The sequence below is a fragment of the Macaca mulatta genome, chromosome 19 (assembly GCF_049350105.2).
Source record: "Macaca mulatta isolate MMU2019108-1 chromosome 19, T2T-MMU8v2.0, whole genome shotgun sequence".
Taxonomy (NCBI): domain Eukaryota; kingdom Metazoa; phylum Chordata; class Mammalia; order Primates; family Cercopithecidae; genus Macaca; species Macaca mulatta.
The window spans coordinates 67,444,566-67,466,792 of NC_133424.1; the positions used below are offsets into that span (position 1 = coordinate 67,444,566).

Genomic DNA, 22,227 nt, shown 5'->3' on the forward strand with positions numbered 1-22,227 from the left:
GGAGGCCGAGGCGGGCTGACCACCTGAGGTCAGGAGTTTGAGACCAGCCTGACCAATATGGTGAAACCCCATCTCTACCAAAAATACTAAAATTAGCCAGGCGTAGTGGCGGGCACCTGTAGTCCCAGCTGCTTGGGAGGCTGAGACAGGAAAATTGCTTGAACCCGGGAGGTGGAGGTTGTGGTGAGCCGAGATCATGCCACTGCGCTCCGGCCTGGGTGACGGAGCAAGACTCCATCTCAAAAAAAATAAAAAATAAAAAAATAAATAAAAATGCTGCGGCCGGTGCAGTGGTTCACGCCTGTAATCCCAGCACTTTCAAAGGCTGATGTGGGAGGATCACTTGAGCCCAGGAATTCAAGGCTGCAGTGAGCCATGATCACACCACTGCACTGCAGCCTGGGTGACAGAGCAAGACCCTGTCTCTAAAAATTAAAAATAAAGGCCAGGTGTGGTGGCTTAGGCCTGTAATCCCAGCACTTTGGGAGGCCGAGGCAGGCGGATCACAAGGTCAGGAGATCGAGACCATCCTGGCGAACATGGTGAAACCCCGTCTCTACTAAAAATACAAAAACATTAGCCGGGCGCAGTGGCGGGTACCTATAGTCCCAGCTACTCAGGAGGCTGAGGCAGGAGAATGGCGTGAACCCAGGAGGCAGCGGAGCTTGCAGTGAGCTGAGATCGCACCACTGCACTCCAGCCTGGGCGACAGAGCGAGACTCCGTCTCAAAAAAAAAAAAAAAAAAAAAATTAAAAATAAAAATGCTGCTAAGAAATTCATGTGCAAGCTTTTGTGTGGGCAAAGGTTCTTGGCTCTCTCGGACATCCATCTAGGAGGGGAACGGCTGGGTCCTGTGGAAAGGCTTCACTTGTTGAGGAACCGCCAGGTTGCTTGCAAAGCTGTTGCATTTTCCATTCCCACCAGCAGTGAGTGAAGGTTCAGTCTGCCATACTCTAATGATTATTATTGATGACACTCTTTCAAGCAATGGCGTGTTGGTAATAAGAAGTCAATGAACCACGAGAGACCAGCCGCATATCAACAACAATAACATCAGAGAACCCAGCAGGTGTCTGAGGGAAGCGTTTATTTCAAGCTACCGAAGGGACTGACACTCCCAGGCTTCCCGGGTGGGTAAGAGCAGGCCACTGTCCGGGGCGGCGTCCTCACTTCCAGCGGCCTCCAACGCGGCCCTTCCCTGCCCCCTTCCGGCTGTAGAAGAAGGAGGTGGTATCAGGAAGAAGGGGCCCCTCCAGCCTCTGAAATGGGCCCCAGGCCCTCAATTCAGGAAGCCCATCCCCCAAAATATTAGCCCTGTCTGCCCAGAGGAAGCCGTGTGCAAAACAGCTGTCATCTCTTTTGGGTTCTACGACTGGGGGGCAGCGGCTGGTGGCCAAAGGCCTCACTGACACGTGGGAGCTGACATTTGGGGGTGATGCAGGGTGTTCATGGCGGAGCTGATGAATGTTTATGAGTCAGGGGCCAGCGTAGGGGGAGGAAGGGTTGGGTGATCTGGGCCTGGGTAGGTAACATGCAGGAAGGGCTGGGGTGAAAGAGACAGGAAACAGGAGAAAAGGAGAAGGGAGAGGGAGAGGAGGGAGGAAGGAAGACATCAGTCGAGAAACAGAGAGAGAGATTCAGAGAAGACCTTCTCGGCCGGATGCGGTGGCTCACGCCTGTAATCCCAGCACTTTGGGAGGCCAAGGTGGGCGGATCACGAGGTCAGGAGTTTGAGACCAGCCTGACCAATGTGGTGAAACCCCGTCTCTACTAAAAATACAAAAATTAGCCGGGCACGGTGGCGTGCGCCTGTAATCGCAGCTACTGAGGAGGCTGAGGCAGGAGAATCGCTTGAACCCCAGGGAGGCAGAGGTTGCAGTGAGCTGAGATCGCGCCGCTGCACTCCAGCCTGGGTGACAGAGAGAGACTGTCTCAAAAAAAAAAGAGAAGACCCTCTCAACCTCAGCACCATAGACATTTGGGCCAGATCATTCTTTGCTGTGTGGGGCCCTGTCTTGGGCATTGTAGGACGCTGAGCAGCATGCGGGTCTCTGCATTCTAGATGTCTGTGGCCCCTCTCCAGTTGTGACAGCCGAATGCCTCCCGACGCTGCCCAGTGTCCTCCGGGGAATGAGACTGGCCCTCCCCTCCCCGGCCGTGGATTTAGAGGAACATAGGAAAAGGGGCTGGTCGCGGTGGCTCAGGATTACACCTGTCATCCCAGCACTTTGGGAGGCCGAGGTGGGCGGATCACCTGTGGTCAGGAGTTCGAGACCAGCCTGATCAACATGGGGAAACCCCGTCTCTACTAAACAAATACAAAAATTAGCCGGGCGTGGTGGCGCATGCCTGTAATCCCAGCTACTTGGGAGGCTGAGGCAGGAGAATCGCTTGAACCCAGGAGATGGAGGTTGCAGTGAGCTGAGATTGCGCCATTGCACTCCAGCCTGGGCAACAGAGCAAGACTCCCTCTCAAAAACTAAAAATAAGAAAGGAAAAAGACAAAGGGACTGAGACCCAGGATTCCGAGAGCAGAGAGAGGAAGACGGAGAAGGAAGAACAAAGAGAAAGGGGCAGAAACCCAGAGGCAGTGGGGGATGGAGCCCACAGAGGGAGGAAAGAGAGGCCTGAGAGTCCGCGGGAGGGTGGGGACGAGAGCAAGGGCTCGAGACAGGATCACACTCACAACTTCTGGGCATGGCTGATGCGGTTGTACAGCACGTTGATCTGTGGAAGCAGAAAGCAGATGCTGGGACAGCCAGTGGGGACGTCGGGACGGGCCACCCAACCCTGCACAGAACTTGCTGGTCCCTCCCAGCCCAGCCCTACCCTTCCTCCCTGCAGAGCTGGGTCTCACCTCATATTTCTGCTGTTTCAGCTTCGCCATCAGGTCGAACTTCTCAGACTCCAGCTGGTGGATCCAGTTCGACAGCTCCTGGGCTTTCTCCCTGGTGGGGCAGGAGGGCTGTGATGGAGGCAGCCAGGCAGGCCAGGCCCTAGGCCCAGGGACAGAGAAGAACTTGGGCCCAGAGAGGTGTGGGAACACCCAAAGCCACACAGCAAGACTGTGAGTTCAGCGTTGCCGGCACCATATGTTATTATTGGAGGCCAAGAGTTTTACGATCTGTGCCCGCTTTCTCCATATCCGAGCTGGAGCTCTCGCATTTCCCAAGGGGAGAGAAGGGTGTCACGGTTAAGAGACCAGGCTCGGTGGCGCACGCCTGTCATCCCAGCACTTTGGGAGGCAGAGGAGGGCAGATCGCTTGAGGCCAGGAGTTCGAGACCAGCCTGGGCAACATAGAAGACCCTACCTCTGCTAAAAATAAAAAAAAAATTAGCCGGGCGCGGTGGCTCACGCCTGTAATCCCTGCACTTTGGGAGGCCGAGGCGGGCGGATCACGAGGTCAGGAGATCGAGACCATCCTGGCTAACACGGTGAAACCCCGTCTCTACTAAAATACAAAAAATTAGCCGGGCGCGGTGGCGGGCGCCTGTAGTCCCAGCTACTCGGGAGGCTGAGGCAGGAGAATGGCGCGAACCCGGGAGGCGGAGCTTGCAGTGAGCCGAGATGGTGCCACTGCACTCCAGCCTGGGCGACAGAGTGAAGACTCCGCCTCAAAAAAAAAAAAAAAAAAAAAAAAAATTAGCCAGGCATGGTGGCATTCCCCTGTGGTCCCGGCTATTTGGGAGGCTGAGGCGGAGGGAACCTGGGAGGTCAAAACTGCAGTGAGCTGTGATGGCACCACTGTATTCCCGCCTGGGCAACAGAGCAAGATGCAAGAAAGGAAAGGAAAGGAGAAAGGAGAAAGGAAAGTGGAGAGGGGAGGGGAGAAGAAGGGAGAGGAGGGGAGGGGAGGGGAGGGGAGGGGAGGGGGAGGGGAGGGGAGGGGAGGGGAGGGGAGGGGAGGGGAGGGGAGGGGAGGGGGAGGGGAGGGGAGGGGGAGGGGAGGGGAGGGGGAGGGGAGGGGGAGGGGAGGGGAGGGGGAGGGGAGGGGGAGGGGAGGGGAGGGGGAGGGGAGGGGAGGGGGAGGGGAGGGGAGGGGAGGGGAGGGGAGGGGAGGGGAGGGGAGGGGAGGGGAGGGGAGGGGAGGGGAAGGGGGAAAGAAAAGGCAGAAAGAAAAGAGCAAACCCAGGCTCTGCAGTTAGAAGCCCGTGGTTCAAATCCCAGCCATGCCATTCTCTGGTTTATGAATATGTCAAGTGACTTCCTTTAGAATCCTGTTTCCTTCTCTAGAAGATATGGAAATAAAACTGTGGAAGAGATGGCTGCTTGCCTACCTGTTAGCCCTTCTCCCTTTCTTCTAGAAATAGAATCTTGTGCCATAGGCTGAGTTGAAAAACTACTCTTCCCAATCTCCCTTGCAGGCAGGGGTGGCTGATGGGATGAAACTAGGTCACTGGGTGGTGTGGGAGGCAAGTCACCGAGGTGCCGAGGCAAGACACCGAAGGCACGGGCCATTCCAGTATAATAAAATAAATAAAATAGGAATAGTTATACTAGATATAGATCATAGATGATTATGTATGAATATCATTAATCATTAGCTTGTAGCAATTACTCTTTATTCCAATATTATAATAATCCTCGCTCTATAATCATAACCTAGGAAAAACCAGGCCATATGGAGATAGGAGCTGAAGGGACATGGTGAGAAGTGACCGGAAGACAGGAGTGTGAGCCTCTGTTATGCCCGGGCAGGGCCACCAGAGGGCTCCTTGGTCTAGCGGTAACGCCAGCATCTGGGAAGATGCCCGTTGCCAAGTGGACCGTGGTCGAGCGGTAGCGTCAGTGCCAAGGAAAAGCACCCGCTACTTAGCAGACCAGGAAAGGGAGTTCCCCTGTCCCCGGGGAGTTTAGAGAAGACCTCCACCTCTGCAGTTATCCGGAGGCCTAACCGTCTCCCTGTGATGCTGTTCTTCAGTGGTCAGGCTCCTAGTCCGCCTTCACGTTCCATCCTGTACACCTGGCTCTGCCTTCTAGATAGCAGTAGCATAATTAGTGAAAGTACTAAAAACCTCTGATATGAAGAAATAATGGCATAGGCTGTGTCCTCTCTCTCTCTGTCTCTCCTCCTCGGCTGCCAAACAGGGAAGGGCCCCCTGTCCAGTGGACACGTGACTCACGTGACCTTGTCAATCACTGGAGATGGCTCACACTCCCTACTCTGCCCCCTTGTCTTGTATCCAATAAATAACAGCACAGCCTGGCATTCGGGGCCACTACCGGTCTCCACGTCTTGGTGGTAGTGGTCCCCCAGGCCCAGCTGTCTTTTCTTTGTCTTGTGTCTTTATTTCTACAATCTCTCGTCTCTGCACATGGGGAGAAATCCCACCGACCCTGTGGGGCTGGACCCTACAGGTAGGGCTTCCAAAAAAGACTGTGTGGTTCTTCTCTTACATCTTCTTTCTGCTGCTTGGATCATAAATGTGATGGCTGGAGCTCTAGCAGCCATATTGGACTATGAGTGATTTTGAGGATGGAACTATTGGGCTAAAAGTAGTGAGTGAGAAGAAAAAAATAGGCCGGGCGCGGTGGCTCAAGCCTGTAATCCCAGCACTTTGGGAGGCCGAGATGGGCGGATCACAAGGTCAGGAGATCCAGACCATCCTGGTTAACACAGTGAAACCCTGTCTCTACTAAAAAATACAAAAAACTAGCCAGGCGAGGTGGTGGGTGCCTGTAGTCCCAGCTACTTGGGAGGCTGAGGCAGGAGAATGGCGAAAACCCGGGAGGCGGAGCTTGCAGTGAGCTGAGATCCGGCCACTGCACTCCAGCCTGGGCGACAGAGCGAGACTCTGTCTCAAAAAAAAAAAAACAAAAACAAAAAAAAAAGAAAAAAATAGGAGTCTGGGTGTCTGATTTTGTAGAATTGCCAAACCAGCCCTGGACTAAAACCTACTCCTTCCTTTCCTTCCTTTCCTTCCTTTCCTTCCTTTCCTTCCTTTCCTTCCCTCCCTCCCTCCCTCTTTCCTTTACTTTCTTTCTTATAGGGTCTCACTTTGTCACCCAGGCTGGAGTGCAGTGACATGATCACAGTTCACTGCAGCCTCGACCTCCCAGGCTCTAGTGATCCTCCCACCTCACCCTTTTTTTTTTTTTTTTTTTTTTTTTTAGACAGTCTTGCTCTTGTCGCCCAGGCTGGAGTGCAGTGGTGCAATCTTGGCTCACTGCAACCTTCACCTCCCAGGTTTAAGTGATTCTCCTGCTTCAGCCTCCAGAGCAGCTGGGATTACAGGCGCAAGCCACCACTCCTGGCTAATTTTTGTATTTTTAGTAGAGATGAGATTTCATCAGATTGGTCAGGCTGGTCTCGAACTCCTGACCTCAAGTGATTCGCCCACTTCAGCCTCCCAAAGTGCTGGGATTACAGGCGTGAGCCACCGCGCCTGGCTGACAATACTTTACATGCATCATGTGCACAGGAAGGACGGCCCACCGCCCCCGCAGAGGCCTTCCAGGAGCCTGCGGTGCACATCTTTTCCCGACTCCACACTCAGTGTCCTCATACAATAGTTTGAAAGGAGCAAGGTGGAAGTATTTACACCATGGGAATGGGCACGTGCTAAATCTAGACGTTTTGCCCCCTGGAGAGCAGCTGTTAAACATTTACCATCAAGCCACATTACAGCACAGTAGCAAAGAGTATGGACTATTGCACCAGACTGCCTGGGTTCAAATCCCAGCTCTTCCACTTGTTAGCTGGGCAACCCTGGAAGGGTTACCTAACCTCTCTGTGCCTCAGGCTTCTCACTGTTAACACAAGGATAATAATAGTATCTACCTCACAGGGTTGTAAACCCTCCATAGGAAGCTGCTGCTGTAATTATTTTTTTAATGATTGGGTCTCACTACATTGCCCAGGCTGGTCTCCAACTCCTGGCCTCAAGCAATCCTCCCATCTCAGCCTCCCAAAGTGCTGGAATTACAGGCATGAGCCACCAGGCCCAGCCTGTAATTATTATTTCTATCTCACTGCCCTTTCACGGCTCTGTGAGGTCGATTATGTAATTACATCCTTATTCTGCCAGTGAGGAATGGGAGCCCTAGAGAAGTCAGATAACGTGCCCAGGATCACAAAGTAGCGGACGGAGCTGGCACTGAGCCCCGGGCAGGGGCTTTCGGTGCAAGCGGCAAACCCGATCACTGCGCCACTCTGCGGTGGGTTGAAGTTTCTGAGCCACAGCCCAGGCCAGAGAACACGGAGATGCAGGGGGGCTCCTGAAGCAAGCCCCCGTCAGCCTGCCATCCTGTGGCTTATCTTATCATGAGGCAGGCGGTCCTGGCTCTAGAGGCGAGGGACGCAGCTGGAACATTCTCACCGCATTCCTAGCTTGAATTTAGGTGAAAGGCACAGCCCATCCTGAGCTCCAGGGCACATCACAGAGTTAAAATCTCCTAAACTGGGCGGGAAGGAAGTCATCTTGTCCAGCTTCCCCGGTAACACCTGTCAGATGCTACAGGCCACGGCAGCCACGAAAAGTGGGTTCTCTGTCAGTGACACGTTTCACAGAGAAGGCAGCAGAGGCCCAGAGAGGGGAAGCCACTTGCCCAAAGTCACACAGCACCGGAGCTGAGACCCGGGGTATCTGCCCACCCAGATGTGGGTGTGAGCTCCTTTATCCCCCTGTCTCACACCCAGGCCCCTGCAGCCCCGAGCCCCCCATAGCACCTACCGGAGCTGTTCCTCCCCCATGTAGTCAATGTCCAGAGGCTTCTTGCGCTCAGACAGGATGCGCAGCTTCATCTCCCGCCCTGTCTGCCGCTTACCACGCTTCTGTTCTGCCTGAGGGTTGGGGAGGGGGCACAGTAAACTGGGGGTCACATCCCACAGACCACCCCCATGTCGGGACCCACAGGTCAGATCCCACAGACCACTTCCATATTGGAACCCACAGGTCTGCACCCCAGGCCCTCCTCCCTCAGACCCAGGAGTCCAGACCCCAGCCCCTCCTCCCTCAGACCCAGGAGTCCAGGCCCCCAGCCCCTCCTCCCTCAGACCCAGGAGTCCAGGACACAGACCCTCCTCCCTCAGACCCAGGAGTCCAGGACACAGACCCTCCTCCCTCAGACCCAGGAGTCCAGGCCCCCAGCCCCTCCTCCCTCAGACCCAGGAGTCCAGGACACAGACCCTCCTCCCTCAGACCCAGGAGTCCAGGCCCCCAGCCCCTCCTCCCTCAGACCCAGGAGTCCAGGACACAGACCCTCCTCCCTCAGACCCAGGAGTCCAGGCCCCCAGCCCCTCCTCCCTCAGACCCAGGAGTCCAGGACACAGACCCTCCTCCCTCAGACCCAGGAGTCCAGACCCCCAGCCCCTCCTCCCTCAGACCCAGGAGTCCAGACCCCCAGCCCCTCCTCCCTCAGACCCAGGAGTCCAGGCCCCAGACCCTCCTCCATTAGGAACCAGAGGTCTGGCCCCAAGCCTCTTCCCCCTCAGAACTTAGACCTCAGGCTCCTGCAGGCTGACTCACCTTGACCAGGTAGCCGCCGAAATGGGCCCCCATGTTGGACAGCACCTTCTTTTTCTTGGCATCATCCTCTGCCCGCTTCTTGGCCTCTTCCTCTTCCTTCCTCATCTTCTCCTCCTGTGGGAAGGAAGGGGTTAACCTCATGGCTGCCCCTCTGGGCCTGAGGGAGGAGGGCCCTGGGACGGGAAGGACGGGGGCTCAATTCAGTGCTGAGTGGAGCACAGGGATCAGCAGGCCAGGGACATCAGAACCAGCAGAGAGACAGGTGTCTCCTCCTGGGGGCCAGGTCTCCCGTGTGATCACCTGTACGTTCCTTCCCCTGTCTGGGCTTTTTTTTTTTTTTTTTTTTTTTTGAGACCAGGCTGGAGTGCAGTGGCACGATCTCGGCTCACTGCAACCTCCGCCTCCCAGGTTCAAGTGATTCTCCTGCCTCAGCCTCCCAAGTAGCTGGGACTACAGGCGCACACCAACACATCCCGCTAATTTTTGTCTTTTTAGTAGAGATTGGGTTTTACCATGTTGGCCAGGCCGGTCTCAAACTCCTGACCTCAAATGATCTGCAACACCTCAGCCTCCCAGAGTGCTGGGATTGCAAACGTTAGCCCGGCCCCCTTCCTGGGTCTTAATATCCCCCCAGAAAAAAATGGAAATGAAGGAGAAGGAGAAGGAGAAATGCCTGCTTTTTCTGCATGCCTCCAACCTGAAACAGCCAATAGTGAACTTTGCTATGTGACCTCACTCCAGATGCTCAGCCTGTCTGGGCCGCAGTTGCCCTTAGTCTCAGGAGATGAGAATGTCTGTTTTAAGGGGGTCAAGGAAGGTAACTGGTGATAAGTCCAAGGACTGGAGAGATTAAAGAGGCTGATGGCGGCCGGGCGCGGTGGCTCAAGCCTGTAATCCCAGCACTTTGGGAGGCCGAGATGGGCGGATCACGAGGTCAGGAGATCGAGACCATCCTGGCTGACACGGTGAAACCCCGTCTCTACTAAAAAATACAAAAAAACTAGCCGGGCGAGGTGGCGGGCGCCTGTAGTCCCAGCTACTCGGGAGGCTGAGGCAGGAGAATGGCGTGAACCCGGGAGGCGGAGCTTGCAGTGAGCCTAGATCACGCCACTGCACTCCAGCCCGGGCGGCAGAGCCAGACTCTGTCTCAAAAAAAAAAAAAACAAAAAAAACAAAAAAAAAATAAAGAGGCTGATGGCTTCGAGCCTGAGGAAGGGGTTCTAGAATATTTAGCAAAGGAATTACAACATTTGAGAAACTCTTCATTGCATGTTCCAGAAATAGTGGCTTGTCCAGGCTGAGCCCCCTCTCCTTATGGTGGACATGAGGCTTTTTGTACACCCAGTACTCCGTACCTGAATTAGTTTCCTTTCTTTTTTTGAGATGGAGTTTCCCTTTGTCACTCAGGCTGGAGTGCAGTGGTGCAATCTCTGAGCTGCTCACTGCAAACCCCACCTCCTGGGTTCAAGTGATTCTCCTGCCTCAGTCTCCCAAGTAACTGGTATTACAGACATGTGCCACCACGACCAGCTAATTTTTGTATTTTTAGTAGAGACAGGGTTTCACCATGTTGCCTAGGCTGGTCGTGAACTACTGGCCTCAAGTGATCCACTTGTCTTCCAAAGCGCTGGGACTACAGGTGTGAGCCACCGTGCCCAAGCTTAGTTTCCTATCACTGCTATAATTTGCAAACTTAGTGGCAGAAAAACAATGCAAGCTTGTTATCTTACAGTTCTGCGGATCAGACATCTGAAATTGGTCCCACTGGGCTGAAATCAAGAACCAATTTTCTCTGGAGGTTCTAGGGGAGAATTCATTCCCTTCCCTTTTCCAGCTGCTTGCCTGCACGTCTGGGCCCGTGGACCTACCTCCATCTTCAGAGGCAGCCATGTAGCATCTTCAAATCTCTCAGTATGACCCTCTGGCCTTCCTCTTATAAGGACCCTTGTGATGATCTTGCCCCTCCCCACAAATATTCCAGGACAACTGTCCCATCTCAAGATCCTTAACTTAATCACATCTGCAAAATCCCCTTCTCGGCTGGGTGACAGGCAGGTGGCTTGTGCCTGTAATCCCAGCTACCTGGGAGGCTGAGGCAAGAGGATCACGTGAGCCCAGGGTTTGGGAACAACGTGGGCAACATAGAAAGACCCTATCTCAAATAATAATAATAATAATAATAATAATAATAATGGCCAGGCATGGTGGCTCATGCCTGTAATCCCAGCACTTTGGGAGGCCAAGGGGGTGGATCGCCTAAGGTCAGGAGTTCGAGACCAGCCTGACCAACATGAAGAAACCCCATTTCTACTAAAAATACAAAAATTAGCCAAGCCGGATGGCGGGTGCCTGTAATCCCAGCTACTCAGGAGGCTGAGGCAGGGGAATCACTTGAACCAGAAGGCAGAGGTTGCAATGAGCCGAGATCACGTCACTGCGCTCCAGCCTGGGTGACAGAGCAAGACTGTCTCGAAAAAAAAAAAAGGAAAAAGAAGAAAATGGAGAATCCAGGCTGGGTGCGGTGGCTCATGCCTGTAATCCCAGCACTTTGGGAGGCCACGGCAGCTGGATTGCTTGAGCTTAGGAGTTAAAGACCAGCCTGGACAACATGGCAAAATGCTGTGTCTACAAAAAAATTGAAATAATAATTAAAAAAAAAAATACCCGGGCAGAGTGGCGCATGCCTGTAGTCCCAGCAATTCTGGAGGCTGAGGTGGGAAAATCGTTTGAGCCCGGGAGGTCCTAGCTGTAGTGAGCTAGGATCACGCCACTGCACATCAGCCTGGGTGACAGAGCAAGACCCTGCCTCCAAATAAATACATAGATAATAATAATAGGTCGGGTGTGGTGGCTCATGCCTATAATACCAGCACTTTGGGAGGCTGAGGCAGGCGGATCACCTGAGGTTGGGAGTTCGAGACCAGCCTGACCAACATGGAGAAACCCCGTCTCTACTAAAAATACAAAATTAGCCAGGTGTGGTGGCGCAGGCCTGTAATCCCAGCTACTCAGGAGGCTGAGGCAAGAGAATTGCTTGAACCTGGGAGGCGGAGGTTGCAATGAGCCGAGATCGCGCCATTGCACTCCAGCCTGGGTGACGAGAGTGAAACTCTGTCTCAAAATAACAACAACAACAATAATAATAATAATAGGCCGGGGCGCGGTGGCTCACACCTGTAATCCCAGCACTTTGGAAGGCTGAGGCAGGTGGATCACGAGGCCAGGAGATCGAGACCATCCTGGCCAACATGGTGAAACCCTGTCTCTACTAAAAATACAAAAATTAGCCGGGCGTGATGGGGAGCACCTGTAGTCCCAGCTACTCAGGAGGATGAGGCAGGAGAATTGCTTGAACCTGGGAGGCGGAGGCTGAAGTGAACTGAGATCACACCACTGCACTCCAGCCGGGGTGACAGAGCTAGACTCAGTTCCAAATAATAATAATAGTAATAATAATAACAACAACAACAAAATGGGCATCTGGCTGAAGAAGTAACATTTGGACTCCCAGGGCAGGGCAGGCACCCACCGCCAGCTTAGCCTGACGTTCGCGTTCCTTCTCAGTTCTGAAGCGCTGTTGCTCGGCTCTCTCCGACCGGCGCCGCTCCTGGGGAACGGAGAAGAATAAAGGGGTGCAGGGACGTACCCCCAGTCATCCCTCCCCAGAGTGGGTGAAGAGTGGAGATAAACAGGCTGGAGTGTGGCCACCGACTTGGATGAATTCCTGAAAGCCTCAGGCTCAGCTCTGTACTAGAAGGAAAACCATTATCTGCATCTCCCAAGATGCAAGGGAGAGAGAGGAAGACTGGGGGGCACCCGGTCTCTCGGCTCACAATGCGCTCTTTCAAGGCAATCAGCTCCTCTTCCTCCTTCTTCCGCTGCTCAAAATGCACGTCGATGAGCGTCTGCAGCTCCAGCAGGTCTTTCTCCATGCGCTTGCGGTGGATGTCCTGCAGGACACACGGGGAGTCAGTCCTGGGAGACCCTGGAGAGGGCAGCGGCCTCCCAGCGCCTCCCCCATGCAGGACGGTGAACTGGACCGTTTCCCAGGTGGTGTCCAGCAGGTGGCAGCAATGCCTCGTGTTTGACACTAATCAGCTCTTGCAAAGACAGAGCTGCCCAAAGACGGGAGTGGGGAGTGGGGAGTGGGGACCTTTTCTCCCAGGCTGCAGTGAAATGGCGTGATCTCGGCTCACCGCAACTTCCGCCTCCCGGGTTCAATCGATTTTCCTGCCTCAGCCTCCCGAGTAGCTGGGATTACAGACGGCCCGCCACCACGCCCGGCTAATTTTTGTGTTTGTAGTAGAGACGGGCTTTCACCATATTGAGCAGGCTGGTCTCGAACTCCTGACCTCAATTTCCCAAAGTGCTGGGATTACAGGCGTGAGCCACCGCGGCCCAGCCCGGCGCCTTTTCATGATTGAAACAAAAGCCCCTTGAAGACTAGCAACTGCGCCTGGGGAGGGGTCTCTGACACTTACATCGAAGTCAACACGCTCCCCTTCGGGGATCTTTGGCGGGATCAAAGGAGGCACCACGGGGCGGCTGGGTGGACGGAAACATAGAGACCATGAGTGGCCCGACCTCCCTGAGCCACCTCCCACCTCCGGGATGCGCTGCCTGGTGAGGTAGCCGCCAGCCCCCTGAACGTGGAGGGTCCCAACTGAGGCAGGCTGTCAGTGAAACGCACAGAATCATGTTTTATGCTGATTACATGTTGAAATGATAAAAATTTATGTAACAGATTTTTAGAACTGTGCTATGAAAATTAAATTTTCCTATGTTGTTGCTGTACTTTAAAAGTATGCCTAGCAAGCTTTTTTTTTTTTTTTTTTTTTTTTTTTTTTTTTTTGAGACAGAGTCTTGCTCTGTCTCCCAGGCTGGAGTGCAATGGTGCCATCTCGGCCCACCACAACCTCCGCCTCCCAGGTTCAAGCAATTCTCCTGCCTCAGCTTCACGAGTAGTTGGGATTACAGGCGCCTGCCACCACACCTGGGTAATTTTTGTATTTTTAGTAGAGATGGGGTTTCACCATGCTGGCCAGCCTGGTCTTGAACTCTCGACCTCAGGCGATCTGCCTGTCTCAGCCTCCCAATGTGCTGGGATTACAGGCGTGAGCCCCCGTGCCCGGCCTTTAGTAAGAAATTGTAAGTGATGTGTGTGTCTTGCCATCTATTCTATTGGGTGGTGCTGCTCTGAGGTTCAGCCTTCAGCCTGCTCTGATTTCCTGCCACTTCCTTGGAATTCTCTTTTCTGGGTTTCTGAGACAACCAAGAGCGATTCCAGGATGAAGGGGACAGGACTTAGGGGTCGCTGGGCAAGGGGAGGGAGGAGGTGAGGACAATCCCCAGTGGTCTCTGGGCCAGGCAGCCAAGTGCACAGTGGGGCTACCATCTCCATCTTGGAAAAGTTGATGAGCTCCTTCGGGGCGTCATGTGTGGGAAGACAATACGGCTCACCATATTTTACAGGAATAAATACTGGCTTGCCTCCCACCCCCGGGGCTGTTCCATCCCTGTCTCCTGGCCCCCCACACCCCCGTGAGCTGCCAGGGAGCCTCCCTTTTCCCTTTTCTCATCATCAATGCCATTCACTCCAATGACTTCTGGTATCGTCAACTGCTGAGGACTCGCCAAGTGTCTCTGGCCCAGACTCTCTCCTAAGCCCCAGACTCAAGTTAGCAGGTATCTCCTGAACTTTTCCCACCTTCCCACACACGACGTCCTGATGGAGCTCACCATCTTCTCTGAGAAGGAGATGGCAGCCCCACTGTCCACTCTGTTCCCCAGCCCAAGAGACCCTTAGGGGTTGCCCCCATTGCTTCCCTCCCCTTGCCCCAACAATCCCCAAATTCTGTCCCTTTGCCTTGGAATCCCTGTCAGTCCATTCCCTCCCTCCATTTTTTTTTTTTTTAGATGGAGTTTCACTCTTGTCGACCAGGCTGGAGTGCAATGGCACGATCTTGGCTCACTGCAACCTCTGCCTTCCAGTTCAAGCAATTCTCCTGCCTCAGCCTGCCAAATAGCTGGGATTACAGATGCCCACCACAATACCTGGCTAATTTTTTTTTTGTATTTTTAGTAGAGACAGGATTTCACCATGTTGGCCACGCTGGTCTCAAACTCCTGACCCCAGGTAATCTGCCCCCCTCAGCCTCCCAAAGTGCTGGAATTCCAGGCATGAGCCACTGCGCCCAGCCCCATTCCCCTATTTTTATTTATGTTTTAGAGACGGTCTTGTTCTGTTGCCCAGGCTGGAATACGGTGGTGCAATCACAGCTCACTGCAGCCTCCAAATCCTGGGCTCAAACAATCCTCCTTCCCCAGCCTCCTGAGTCGCTGGAATCACAGGTGTGTGCCACTGTGCCCGACTAATTTTTAAAAATTTTTTGTAGGGATGCGGGGGATTTCATTTTGTTACTTAGGCTGGTCTTGAACTCCTATCCTCAAGCGATCCTCCCACCTGTCACTATGCAGGCAGAGGGCACAGTGTGTGCAAAGGCTCGGGGTATAAAAGCACGGCGTGGCTAGAGAACCATGAAATACTGTGTGTCTGTCAGTGGGGAAGGGAGATGCTGGAGAGCTCGGCTGGAGCCAGATGGGGAAGGCTTTGAATGCAGGCTAGTTGCTTTGACTTGTCTTAAGGGTAGTGGGGAGTTGAGGAAAGATTCTGAGCAGAGGAGGGGCGGGGTTAGCGCTGGTGTTAAAGGTCTCTCTGGAGTCATGGAGGAGGATGAGCCACAAGCTGGAGGCGAGGAGGCCAGAGAGGAGGCTGGGGTGATGGTAAAGGCGCGAGGGGAAGAGGGACCATTGGGTGGAAAGAAGGAAACAGACTGGCTGGCCATGGTGGCTTGTGCCTGTAATCCCAGCACTCTGGAAGGCCGAGGTGGGAGAATTGCTTGAGGATAGGAGTTCGAGACCAAACTGAGCAACATAGCAAGACCTCAGCTCTACAAAAAGGAAAAAAAAAAAAAAAAAAGCCAGGTGTGGTGGCACATGCCTGTGGTCCCAGCTACTCGGGAGGCTGAGATGGGAGGATTGCTTGAACCCATGATGTCCAGGCAGTGAGCCAGGATTGGGTCACTGCAATCCAGTCTGGGTAATAGAGTGGAGACTATGACGATGATGAAGGAGGAGAAGACGAAGGGGAAGGGGAAAGGGAAAAAGAGGAAGAGGAGGAGGAGGTGGAAGGAGGGAGAGGAGGTGGAGGGAGGAAGGAGAGGGGAAGGGGGAGGAGGGGGAGGGAGGAGGGGGAGGGAGGAGGGGGAGGAAGAAGGAGGTGGAGAAATGTTGACTGCTGTTTCAATTTCCTCCCTCCATCTCTGCCTTTCTCACACCCTATCTCTGGGGATAGAGGGAATATTTAGGAAGATGTATGGTTGGGGCCCCCCACCCTGTAGGGTCTCACCTTGGTTTGGGGCGCTCCTCTTCTGTTGGTGGTGGGGGATACAAAGAGATAATTAGCAAGAGTTTAGAGGAGAGGGACTAGGCCTGACACACCCTGGGGAGGGACCCCCCAAGCCTCGGCCCCCAGGAGCCCAGGGAAGGACTCCGGAGTCCAGTTCCAGAGGAGGGGCATGGGAAGAAGAAAAGAGGGAAGGAAAGTCAGGGAGGCTGTAAAGGAGGAAGAGGGTCACACGCATCAGATATACATTCAGAACTGGTGTGGGGACCCCCCACCGCCGCTGTCTGCATTCCCAGGAGTGCAAACCCCCAGACCCTTCTCTATTTATATGCCCAGAGGGCCTGCCCTCCTCCATTAAGACCCAGCAGTGCGGGGAGGGCCAACCTCTGTCTTTATTCAGTGACCCCAGAGCTCTCTCCCCAGCTGGCCCTCCACCCCCACCTTGGAGACCCTGACTCCCAGGGCTAGCCTCCTCTGCAATCCTAAATTCCAAGCCCCAACCTTTGAATGTATATGGGGGAGAAAATAACAGGCAAGGTCGGAGGCGAAGATGAGGGTGACGGGGTGGTGCTTCTCCGCAAACATCCAACCCTTCTATAAAGATTCCTCCAGACTGGGGAAGAAGGCTTGGGTGTCGGTCCCTTTAAGAAGGAAGGGAACGGGTTAAAGCCTGTCTCAAAAAAAAAAAAAAAAAAAAAAAAAAAAAAAAAAAAAAAAAAAAAGAAGGAAGGGAACGGGTTAAAGCCACGGCAGGGCCATTTCCCTTCCCGGCCCCGAGAGGGCGCAGGAGCTCTCAGAGGCTTAAAGGACCGGGCCTGGGGGCGGGTTATGGGGGCGGAGGGAGGGAAGGGTGGGCGTGGAGGTTGGAGCCCGAGGATATCGGGGGTCCCCCCGGGCCCCCGACATCGGTCTCGGGAAGCGAAGCAGCCGCGGTTACCTGGCTCTGCCACCGGCTCCGGCTCTTCGGGGGCTGGGGAGGGGCGGGAGGAGCAGCGAGGGTGTGGGGAGCGAGGGGGGAGCGGCCACGCCCGGGCGCGGCGGGGGAGAGAGGGAGAGACGGGAGAGGCTGTTAGAGGACCTGGAGCCGAGGCCGTCGGGAGCCCCGTCCCGCCCCCTCCTCCCGGGCCCAGCGTCCCCGCCCCCAGCCCCCCGCCCCCAGCTCCAGACCTGCGGAGTCCGGGACCTCACCTTCCTCCTCCTCCGCAGCCTCCTCTGGAGATGGGGGCACAGAAGAGAAAACGTTAGGAGCTCGGGCAGGGGTGCGGGGAGTGGCCAGAGACCAAGGTTCCAGCCTCTGCTGGACCGGGGGTCCCTCTGGCCTCGGCTGCGTTGGGCATGTGCCCCCTGGCGGTGCAGGGATGGCACGGGGAGACGCTCCAGACCCGGAGAGGGCGGGCGAGGGCCCGAGGGCTGAGCTGCCCCTTCCCCGCCAGGGTGACACAAGCCTCGCCTCCCGTCCCAAGAGTTCCTGGGGGTGTCTCCATCCCAAGGGGCCGGCCCACTCCCTACTCACCTTCCGGCTGCTCCCTGCGGACGGGTGTGGGGAAAGAGGGAGGGGAGAGTTAGACCTGGGGTGGGAGAGCCTCTCCACCATTGCACGCCCCAACCCCTCCCAGTGCGGCACTCACTCCTCATATTCCTGCTCCTCGGTGTCCGACATCCTGGTGCGGCCTAAGAAACAGAGAGAAGAGGCCCAGTGGGGTGGGGCCCCAAGGAGGGGGCGACCTAGACTCCTGGGTCTGAGGGAGGAGGGGCTGGGGGCTGGACTCCTGGGTCAGAGAGGAGAAGCTGGGGGCCTGGACTCCTGGGTCTGGACTCCTGGGTCTGAGGGAGGAGAAGCTGGGGGCCTGGACTCCTGGGTCTGGACTCCTGGATCTGAGGGAGGAGGAGCTGGGGGCCTGGATTCCTGGGTCTGGACTCCGGGGTTTGAGGGAGGAGGAGCTGGGGGCCTGGACTCCTGGGTCTGGACTCCTGGGTCTGAGGGAGGAGGAGCTGGGGGCCTGGACTCCTGGGTCTGGACTCCTGGGTCTGGACTCATGGGTCTGAGGCAGGAGGAGCTGAGGCCTGGACACCTGGGTCTGAGGGAGGAGGGGATGGAGGCTTGGACTCCTGGATCTGAGGAAGGAGGGGCCAGGGGCCTGGACTCCTGGTTCTGAGGGAGGAGGGCTGGGGGCTGGACTCTTGGGTCAGAGAGGAGGAGCTGCAGCCTGGACTCCTGGGTCTGGACTCCTGGGTCTGAGGGAGGAGGAGCTGGGGGCCTGGATTCCTGGGTCTGGACTCCGGGGTCTGAGGGAGGAGGAGCTGGGGGCCTGGATTCCTGAGTCTGGACTCCCGGGTCTGAGGGAGGAGGAGCTGGGGCCTGGACTCCTGGGTCTGGACTTCTGGGTCTGGACTTGTGGGTCTGAGGCAGGAGGAGCTGGGGCCTGGACACCTGGGTCTGAGGGAGGAGGGGATGGAGGCTTGGACTCCTGGTTCTGAGGGAGGAGGGGCCAGGGGCTGGACACCTGGGCCTGAAGGAGGAAGGGCTGGGGGTCTGGACTCCTGAGTCTGAGGGAGGAGAGGCCAGGGGCTGGACTCCTGGGTCTGAGGGAGCAGGGGCTGGGGTCTGGAATCCTGGGTCTGAGGGAGGAGGAGCTGGGGCCTGGATTCCTGGATCTAAGGGAGGAGGGACTGGGAGTCTGGACTCCTGGGTCTGAGGGAGGAGGGACTGGGAGTCTGGACTCCTGGGTCTGAGGGAGGAGGGACTGGGAGTCTGGACTCCTGGGTCTGAGGGAGGAGGGGCTGGGAGTCTGGACTCCTGGGTCTGAGGGAGGAGGGGCTGGGGGCCTGGACTCCTGGGTCTGAGGGAGGAGGGGCTGGGAGTCTGGACTCCTGGGTCTGAGGGAGCAGGGGCTGGGGTCTGGAATCCTGGGTCTGAGGGAGGAGGAGCTGGGGCCTGGATTCCTGGATCTAAGGGAGGAGAGACTGGGAGTCTGGACTCCTGGGTCTGAGGGAGGAGGGACTGGGAGTCTGGACTCCTGGGTCTGAGGTAGGAGGGACTGGGAGTCTGGACTCCTGGGTCTGAGGGAGGAGGGGCTGGGGGCCTGGACTCCTGGGTCTGAGGGAGGAGGGACTGGGAGTCTGGACTCCTGGGTCTGAGGGAGGAGGGGCTGGGGGTCTCGACTCCTGGGTCTGAGGGAGGAGGGGCTGGGAGTCTGCACTCCTGAGTCTGAGGGAGGAGGGGCTGGGGGTCTGGACTCCTGGGTCTGAGGGAGGAGGGGGCTGGGGACCTGGACTCCTGCGTCTGAGGGAGGAGGGCTCAGGTCTGGACTCCTGGGTCCGAGGGAGGGGGCTGGCTGTCCTAAAGCACGCATGAGGACAGACCTTGGTAGGTGTGGTCCTGGCACAGCCAGGAGGCTGCAGACCCTGCCCCCTCCTCACAGCTGTCCTCTTTTGTCTTATGACAAGTCCATGGGAACCTGATCCAGCTGGGATTAGGAGGAGGCATTTGAGAAGGGACAGTGGCCTGAAGACAATAGCTGCCCCACCCCCAGGAGCTATTTCGGGGGGATGTCATAGATGGTGAGACAGAGGACATTTCCTAAGAAGGGATTTGAGGAAGGGGGGCTTCTGGGAGAATTAGTCACCCTCATCCCCTCTCCCACTCACCCCTCCCCGCTGGCTGGCTTCCTCCCCACCTGTCTCCCCTTTCACCTTCCCATACATCATGCAGGGGGCAGGAGCATAAAGGGCACCTTCTGTCCACAGACCTCACCCGGACCCCTATATTCTTGGACCTCAAAGTCTTTGAGATTCCCTAGGCCACAGGGTGCCTAGCCCCAAATCCCAATACCCACAGATTCTGAGACCCCAATCTGTGATGCCCATGTTTCTGAGACCAGCGAGTCCTCACAGCTGTTCTTGATAGTCCAGATATGGGCCGGGACATCTTAAGACCACTCCCAGGTCTTGGGACCTAAATTCTGAAACCTCAAGAATATGAGACCCCCAAAATCTTGATACCTAACCTCGGAGGCCCAATTCATGATACCCAGATAATGACAGTCCAAGTTCTCGTGCTTTCTATCATAATACCTCAGATTCCGAGGCCTCCACTCCTAAAACCCCAGATTGTGAGACCCACCCCCAATTCCTGATACCCTCAGAGTCTGAGTCCCCAAATCCTGACACCCAGACTGTTTGACCTCCAAGTCCAGATATCCCTGACTGCTGAGATTTCCCCCAGATTCCCAGAACCCCAAGATCCTAGGAGGTTTTGTTCTGGGACACCCAAGTCCTGGCAACCCCGGGTTCGGATCTGTGTGACCCACAAATCCCAGTATTTTCCCCTCTATCCTGAGTCCCCCTGAAGTCTGAGCCTCTCAAGTTCCCAGACTTCCAGTTGTCTGCCCCACCTACCTCTGCACCATTTCTCCATACCCCACATCTTCCCCACCCACCTCCTGCCCCCTCCCGCAAGGACACAGTCTTTGGAGACCACAGGGCCCCGCAGAGCCCCTTACCTAGGCTGTGTCTGAGATGCTGGGAAGCTCGTGGCTGAGCCTTGCTGAGGGCACTGAAGCTACCGGGAGTTTATAGCTGGCCCTGGGAGGCTTGGCCCCGCCCCGAAGGGAGAGGGAGGGGGAGAGAATTCCATTGCTCAAACACAAGTCTGGGAGCTCAGAGACAGCCCCGCTGCCCCTGGCTCCACACTCAGAGTCCAAAAGCCTCCGCAGGCCCCTCCCCAACCCCATGCTAACCCCATCTGCACGGCCCAGGAGCCCCGCTCCCACCCCCACCCCACCCCCAGGTCTCATGGTGCTGCAGCTACCTCCCTTATAGCTCCCTGTGCTTTGACGTCCCCACGCCCGGCCCACAGTAGGTCCTTGGAGGACCTACTAATGACAAATGGGCTATAAGGAATGTTTTCTGTTTTCTTCTCTCCGTTCCCTCTTTCTACCGTGGTCTCTTTCTGGACCCCCGTTTCTGTTGTGTCTGTGGCTCTCCATCTGTGTATCTCTGTGTGTCTGTCTCCACTTCTTCGTCTCCCCCTCTGTCTCTGTCCATCTTTTTGTCTCCCCCTCCCCACCCCCACCCTTTTGTCTGCCACCAGGATTCCATCCTGGTGACAACAGGCACTAAAGCCGGGAAGCAGGTGTGGGGAGGGGGAGGGAGAGGGGGTGTCAATTAGGGTGAAACCTCCCCTCCCTCCCCACCTCCATCTAACACTGATCTTTTTGGTGTCCCCCTCGCGCTTCCTAGCCAAGCCATGACCTTGAGTTCTGGGTTCAAGCCGGCCCTGGAGAGCAGGCCTCCTCCCCTCCCCGCCTCGCCTCTCAGTACCTCTCAGTACCTCTGCCTCTCGTGGTCCGTCTCTGTGTTTCCTGGGGCCTCTCGCTGGGGTCTGTCTTGGGCTCTCTCTGCATCTGTCTCTTTCTGGGTCCCTCAGTGTGTTTCTTGGCATGTGTCTCTAGGTGGTTTTGTCTCTGCATTTCTGTGGCTGTCTCTGCATGTCTGCCCCTCTCAGCGTTTGTGTCCGTGGAGGCTCACAGTTTCTCTGTGCATTTCTGTCCACCTGTGACCCCATTTCTGTCTCTTTTTGGCTCTGGGTCTCTGTGTCCATGTTCATGTCTCTGTCTTTCTAGTTCTCTCCATGTCTTAGTGCCCGCAGTTCCCGCTCTGTGGCTCTCCATTTCCCTCTCTTATAGGGTCTCCACGTCTCCGCACCTTGCTGTGATTATACCTCTGCCTCTCTTTTCTCCTTTCTTTGCACTTCCTTCTATGCATCCATGGTATTTTCTCCCTCTCTCTTTGGGTCTTTGTCTGGCTCCTTCTCTCTCTACTCCCAACTCAGTCCCTCTGTTGCCAGTATGTCTCTCTGCCTATCTGTTTCTCTGTGTGTCTCTCTCTTTGAGCTTTAGTCTTGGCATCTCTGTGCACTCCACATGGGCCAGAGGTGCTGTGACAATAGAGATCAGAAGACTGATGGAATGAACTGTTTGTGGCAATAAGATACCAAATTATAAACAAGACCTGAGGCCATGCCAGGCAAGGGTTAAGTCACGCATCCCTACACTTATATAATAAACTATGTTCTAATTGCCACAAGGCTTTTCCTTTTTCTAGCAGCTAAACAAACACTGGCCTCAAGATATGCAATATTACAACAATTGCAGCCATCCATTGCCAGATGCTGACTAACTGAACCCCCTGTTCCACAACGCATAGCTACAACATTAGTTGAATGAGAGACTGATTTCAGTAACTTTCTCCTGATAAGATACCACGGACCACAGACTGGTTCTGACTTTTGACAGAGGCTGTGCACTGGGTGCCTTCATATGCCTGCTTCATGTTTCCATACGAATGCATT

At 55.4% G+C, this 22,227-nt stretch overlaps 1 protein-coding gene across 45 annotated transcripts; it reads right to left on the bottom strand.

Moving 5' to 3' along the window:
- Positions 1–1,071: 1,071 nt before the first annotated feature.
- On the bottom strand, positions 1,072–20,431 carry TNNT1 (troponin T1, slow skeletal type). 45 transcript variants are annotated; one of them, XM_028839966.2, is made up of 14 exons: positions 20,378–20,431; positions 17,504–17,546; positions 17,389–17,402; positions 17,064–17,087; positions 16,813–16,845; positions 15,879–15,900; positions 12,952–13,015; positions 12,304–12,420; positions 12,000–12,077; positions 8,471–8,584; positions 7,676–7,785; positions 2,859–2,949; positions 2,688–2,728; positions 1,072–1,213 (listed from the first exon to the last, which is right to left on the bottom strand). In XM_028839966.2, exons 2-14 carry the CDS (start codon positions 17,533–17,535, stop codon positions 1,168–1,170), a joined length of 786 nt encoding a protein of 261 aa, XP_028695799.1. In that variant the 5' UTR covers positions 17,536–17,546; positions 20,378–20,431; the 3' UTR covers positions 1,072–1,167. The 45 variants fall into 45 exon arrangements, with proteins under 45 accessions (XP_028695799.1, XP_077838073.1, XP_077838111.1 ...); XM_077981947.1 differs by having other exon boundaries at positions 2,859–2,997; XM_077981985.1 differs by lacking the exon at positions 16,813–16,845 and adding an exon at positions 19,239–19,333 and having other exon boundaries at positions 20,378–20,423.
- Positions 20,432–22,227: the final 1,796 nt, after the last annotated feature.